The sequence below is a fragment of the Salvelinus sp. IW2-2015 genome, linkage group LG23 (genome assembly GCF_002910315.2).
Source record: "Salvelinus sp. IW2-2015 linkage group LG23, ASM291031v2, whole genome shotgun sequence".
NCBI lineage: Eukaryota > Metazoa > Chordata > Actinopteri > Salmoniformes > Salmonidae > Salvelinus > Salvelinus sp. IW2-2015.
In genome coordinates this window covers 1892738-1899115 of record NC_036863.1, presented here as the reverse complement: position 1 = coordinate 1899115, position 6378 = coordinate 1892738, and the positions used below count along the sequence as shown (strand labels likewise).

Here is a 6378-nt window from a genome sequence, read left to right as displayed (position 1 = left end):
TTTTGGTATTCTTAGCTGTTAAATCTACAGTATTTTTGTTATTCTTAGCTGTTAAAATCTACAGTACTTTATCTTGGATATTCTAGACTGTTTAATCTACCGTATTATGGTGTTATTCTTAGTGTTAAATCTACATATTGATGATTCTTAGCTGTTAAATCTACTAGTATTATTTTATTCTTAGCTGTTTAAATCTACCAGATAGTATGTGTTATCTATAGCTGTTAAATCTACAGTATATTGGAAATATTGTATCTTAGCTGTTGTAAATCTACAGTATAGTATCTAGTTTTCCACAGGTAATTGGTACTTCTTAGTCTGTTAAATCTACAGTATTATTGTTGTATTCTTAGCTGTTAAAATCTCAGTATTTATTTCGGTATTTTCATTAGCTGTTAATTACCAGTATTAATTTGCGATTCTTAGCTGTTAAATCTACAGTATATTTGGTATTCTTTAACTGTAAAATTACAGTATTATTTATCGTGCTAACAGTAATTATTTCTTAGCTAGTTTTAAATCGTTACAGTATTATTTGGTAGATTCTTAGCGTTAATAAATTAACAGTACTTAATTTGGTTATTCTTAGCTGTTTATAATACTGTAGATTTAACAGCTAAGAATAACAAATAATACTGTAGATTTAACAGCTAAGAATAACAAATAATACTGTAGATTTAACAGCTAAGAAAACCAAACTCAAACACATCCACAGATGTTGTAGGACAATATATCATACCATATACAGTACGGCAACATAGTTAGAGACAAAATAGTAAAGCAAACTTTAATATGGACTAGTCTGACTATACACCATTTCAATTAATGTCACCCTGAACCCGAGATAGGGTACATCTAACAAGTATCCACAACATATCCACAAAGACTAAATAACAGCTAGGCTACTTGAAAAATATCTACAATAACACTTGCAGAGATGCTTGAGCTTGACATCAGTCCAACTGTGCTCTACCAGTGTATTGGGAGAGTATGTTGACGTCAAGTCTACTGTATAGTTTAACCTGCTCAAGAGGTTCCACTTGTAAAGACACAAAGAAACATGAGAGAATGATGACCAGTACCTGAATGAGAGCTATACATGTAGACAAACTTGGTCCATTTGTAGTGATGAATCAGGGCGATGAGGGGTTCCTGAAGCTCTGGTCTCAGCTGGATCACAAACTGGTTGTTGGTTTCTATGGGGAAACTGGGTGTCACAAAGCAGACGTGGAGAGCCCCGCAGAACGACATGAGCATGTTCATGGTCTTCCTGTCATACAATCCAATGATGGCATAGACTCCTTTGGAAAACTGTGAACAAACTGTGGAGAGGAAAAGTAAAAGAGGAGGAAAGATGAACATGTTAGGTTTATGAGAGTTTCTGTTTATGCTGGTATTAAACCTTGGGTTGCACGGGCCTATTGCAACTTTCTGCCCTGTTTCTATAAAGTACATCAGACCGGCCTGGAGAGGGTGGGAGAACATGAAAACGTGAGAGCTCCGAGGGGTCACGCATCACAGTTCAACAAACATGGGGAAGACAATTGTTGATAATGTGCTAGGGGTAAACAAGTTTCATTTTAAAACACATTTTGTATAATAAAACATGCAAACTGGATCAATAAATTAATAGATAAATAATTCAATAAGTACATAATTGGAAATCACACCAAGGGATGAAGAGATTAAGTGGTACAAAGATAAGTGCTATGTTAAAGTGCTTGATATAATACAAATAAATATTTTAAAAAACGACAAAACACGATTGAACAAATAAATACATTGTTTTATATTGAACTTCCTCCTCGTGTCGGTGGCCCCTCCAGCTCTCTTAATTAGGCCCTCACTACTCCCACTGTCAATGCTTTATCCTCCTCTTTACCGTTCATACCGTTCATACCAAGTGCTATCCATACCAAGTTGCTATCCACCTGGATTAGGGTTAGGGTAGGGTTAGGGTTAGGGTTAGGGTAGGGTAGGGTAGGGTGTGGTTAGGGTAGGGTAGGGTTAGGGTAAGGGTAGGGTTAGGGTAGAGTGGGGTGGGGTTAGGGTAGGGTAAGGGTAGGGTTGGGTTAGGGTAGAGTTGGGTAGGGTAGGGTTGGATAGGGTAGGTTAGGGGTAGGGTTTAGGGTAGGGTAAGGGTAGGGTGATGGTTAGGGTAGGGTGGGGTTAGGGTAGGGTAGGGTTTAGGGTAGGGTTAGGGTAGGGTTAGGGTAAGGGTAGGGTTAGGGTAGGGTTATGGTTAGGGTAGGGTTAGGGTTATGTTTAGGGATAGGGTAGGGTTAGGGAATGGTTAAGGGGTTAGGGTAGGGTTAAGGTTAGGGTAAGGTAGGGTAAGGGTAAGGGCAGGGTTAGGGTAGGGTTAGGGTTAGGGTTGGGGTAAGGGTAGGGTTATGGGTTAGGGTTAAGGGTTAGGGGTTAGGTTAGGTAGAGGTAAGGGTTAGGGTAGGGTGGGGTGGGGTTGGGGTAGGGGTTATGGTTAGGGTAGGGTTAGGGTTATGTTTAGGATAGGGTAGGGTTAGGGAAGGGTAGGGTTAGGGTTAGGGTAAGGTAGGGTTAGGGTAAGGGCAAGGGCAGGGTTAGGGTAAGGGTAAGGGTAGGGTTAGGGTAAGGGTAAGGGTAGGGTTAGGGTAGGGTGGGGTGGGGTTAGGGTAGGGTTATGGTAGGGTTAGGTGTACAGGAAAAGGAAAGAGGAGAGGTGAACATGTGATTTGATTTGATTGCCATAATGGGACCCATGTCGTCGTTAAAGTTCTACTTTTGACTCATCTCTTCATGGAACGTTCTCCCAAGTGTCTTGATTATCATCCAGGTGCTTCCATGTGCTTTTAGACAAACTTGAGTCCACTTTTTGGAGTGTAAGGGGGCAATCATTTTTTCACACAGGGGAATTGGGTGTTGTATAACTTTGTTAATTAAATAAATAAAATAAGTATATATTTTTTGTGTGTTATTTGTAAATGCAGGTTCCCTTGATCTAATATTAGTTTTGGTTGAAGATCTGATTACATTCAGTATAAAAAATATGCAAAAATCAAGAAAATCAGAAAGGGGCAAATACTTTTTCACAGCACTGTATAAACCGGGTTATAAAAATAAATGCAGTGCTATTTGAATGAGAACAGTGAGAAGAGATGGGGTAATTGGCACAACAGGAATGCAACGTAGTGCCATTGGTGGTGACAGCTATCTTTGCAACCATTCATTGATGCTCTTAATAAGGTGTTGTTTTTATCTTGTTCACATCTCTATTTGTCTGTGTATATCTTTTCTTTCATTCCATAGTGAGGCTCAATCATTTCTGCACTGTCACTCATTGTGGCTTCTCTCTGCAAGTGGTTTGCTTGTTATCCAATAGAAGTAGGGATCTGAAAAGACAGGAGCTGCTGCCATAATATTATATGATAAAGAACTGCAGCAAAGGTGTCGTATACACACTGTCTATATCTATATAGAACGCTTTGATGTATATCACCTGCTAGCGAGTCAGCTGTCTTTATTCATCTAGACATGGCTGTTCACCTGCTAGCAAGTCAGCTGTCTTTATTCATCTCGATATGGCTGTTTACCTGCTAGCAAGTCAGCTGTCTTTATTCATCTAGACATGGCTGTTCACCTGCTAGCAAGTCAGCTGTCTTTATTCATCAGACATGGCTGTTCACCTGCTAGCAAGTCAGCTGTCTTTATTCATCTAGACATGGCTGTTCACCTGCTAGCAAGTCAGCTGTCTTTATTAATCTAGACATGGCTGTTCACCTGCTAGCAAGTCAGCTGCCTTTATTCATCTAGACATGGCTGTTCAGTGAAGAAAGAAAACCAAAACAGTGATTCAAATCTACAAGATGAAGACTTGATCTGGAGAGCTTGTAAAAGTTTCTCTGTTGCACCTGTGTTCACAGGGAGAACGCTTTGTTATTGTTTGAACTTCAAAAATAAACCTAATTGGAATTACTCGTATTAAGCGGATTTGAATTTAGTTTCTTTCTGATTATACAGATGTAGGACCTTAGTTTGAGCCAGTTTGTTACAGCGGAATTTTTTTCCTGCAGCAACAGGAAATGGGAATTATTATGTGGATTATAATGAATGGATATTTTTTGCAGGGATTGTACATTTTTCTTAAGGGCGAAATCAAGTCTGAAATTTCAAAGTGGAAATTACAAACTTCAGAAGCCTTTTTAAACCTCAAKCCACATTTTTTTGGTGATCAAATTKAGATTCCACATCTGTATTTTGTGCAGATTTTTTTAGTCTTTACTGCGTATGCTATGTTGTTCCTATCTAAATCACAACCACATTTATCCTTGTAACAGCCAGGGCCATTTTTCCTCCAATGCAAAAGATACCAGAAGACTCTTTTATTATTATTTTCAAGATACACATCTTTCTCGCCAGGAGATACAAAGGCAATACAAGACTCGACAGTTCTTTTATATCCTTGTCCCATGTACCTTTAATCTCTTTATCATCACCCTCCAGTGTATTTAAGTAGAGTACTCTAGCTATAACAAATTCATCCCACTGGGCACACCACATAATTTCAACGTGGAGAATTGGGTAACATTTGGTTTTATACGTTGATCAATGAGATTACAATCTATTTTCACCCACTCAAAAAGACAGTCAAACGTTTGAATTCCCAATCTGTTACCACAATGCTTCAACCACCTAAAAGTACAACCAAATTCCAATGGAAAATCAATATCTGATTTTCGGTTTAGTTGTCAATRAAATGTGTTATCACTGCGCTGTCAAACATTTAAAAGCACAGCAAAGTTTAAATGGGAATACAATTTCAGATATTTTGTCAATTTATACAACAATTTAAAGTGTTATGACTGTGCTTCATCTAATAGCAAAACCAAATAACCCTGGATTGCAATTTAGATTCAAATTTAGATTATAAATACAGTTGAAGTCGGAAGTAAACTTACACTTAGGTTGGAGTCATTAAAACTAGTTTTTCAACCACTCAACAAGTTCCTTGTGAACAAACTATAGTTTTGGCAAGTCGGTTAGGACATCTACTTTGTGCATGACACAAGTAATTTTTCCAACAATTGTTTACAGACAGATTATTTCACTTATAATTCACTGTATCACAATTCCAGTGGGTCAGAAGTTTACATACACTGAGTTGACTGTGCCTTTAAACAGCTTGGAAAATCCCAGAAAATGATGTCATGGCTTTAGAAGCTTCTGATAGGCTAATTGACATCATTTGAGTCAATTGGAGGTGTACCTGTGGATGTATTTCAAGGCCTACKTTCAAACTCAGTGCCTCTTTGCTTGACATCATGGGAAAATCAAAATAAATCAGCCAAGACCTCAGAATTCTTTTTTTTAGACTTCCACAAGTCTGGTTCATCCTTGGGAGCAATTTCCAAACACCTGAAGGTACCACGTTCATCTGTACAAACAGTAGTATAAACACCATGGGACCACGCAGCCGTCATACCGCTCAGGAAGGAGACGTGTTCTGTCTCCTAGAGATTAATGTACTTTGGTGCAAAAAGGGCAAATCAATCCCAGAAAAACAGCAAAGCACCTTGTGAAGATGCTGGAGGAAACAGGTACAAAAGTATCTATATCCACAGTAGAGTCCTATATCTGTCTCTTATACACATCTAGATGTGTATAAGAGACAGTCCAAACCGTGAAGCACAGGGGTGGCAGCATCGTGTTGTGGGGGTGCTTTGCTGCAGGAGGGACTGGTGCACTTCACAAAATAGATGGCATCATGAGGCAGGAAAATGATGTGGATATATTGAAGCAACATCTCAAGACATCAGTCAGGAAGTTAAAGCTTGGTCGCAAATGGGTCTTCCAAATGGARAATGACCCCAAGCATACTTCCAAAGTTGTGGCAAAATGGATTAAGGACAACAAAGTCAAGGTATTGGAATGGCCATCACAAAGCCCTGACCTCAATCCTATAGAACATTTGTGGCAGAACTGAAAAAGCGTGTGCGAGCAAGGAGGCCTACAAACCTACAAACCTGTCTCTGTCAGGAGGAATGGGCCAAAATTCACCCAACTTATTATGGGAAGCTTATGGAAGGCTACCCGAAACGTTTGACCCAAGTTAAACAATTTAAAGGCAATGCTTCCAAATACTAATTGAGTGTATGTAAACTTCTGAACCACTGGGAATGTGAAAAGCTGAAATAAATCATTCTCTCTACTATTATTCTGACATTTCACATTCTTAAAATAAGGTGGTGATCCTAACTGACCTAAGACAGGGAATMTTTTACTAGGATTAATTGTCAGGAATTGTGAAAAACTGAGTTTAAATGTATTTTGGCTAAGGTGTATGTTAACTTCCGACTTCAACCGTACTTGATGCATGCGGTCATTGTCATTTGAGATTCTGCA

The 6378-nt window shown here is 38.8% G+C and overlaps 1 protein-coding gene across 4 annotated transcripts in view; it reads right to left on the bottom strand.

Annotated features, from left to right (window-relative positions):
* Positions 1 to 6378, bottom strand: part of LOC111951044 (glutamate receptor 1-like) — a 117804-nt gene that overhangs the window by 88076 nt on the left and 23350 nt on the right. For all 4 annotated transcript variants that reach the window (XM_070434302.1, XM_070434303.1, XM_023969016.3 and 1 more), the window contains exon 3: positions 1083 to 1322. In XM_070434302.1, the coding sequence (XP_070290403.1) occupies positions 1083 to 1322 (240 nt within the window). The remainder of the gene's footprint in view (positions 1 to 1082; positions 1323 to 6378) is intronic.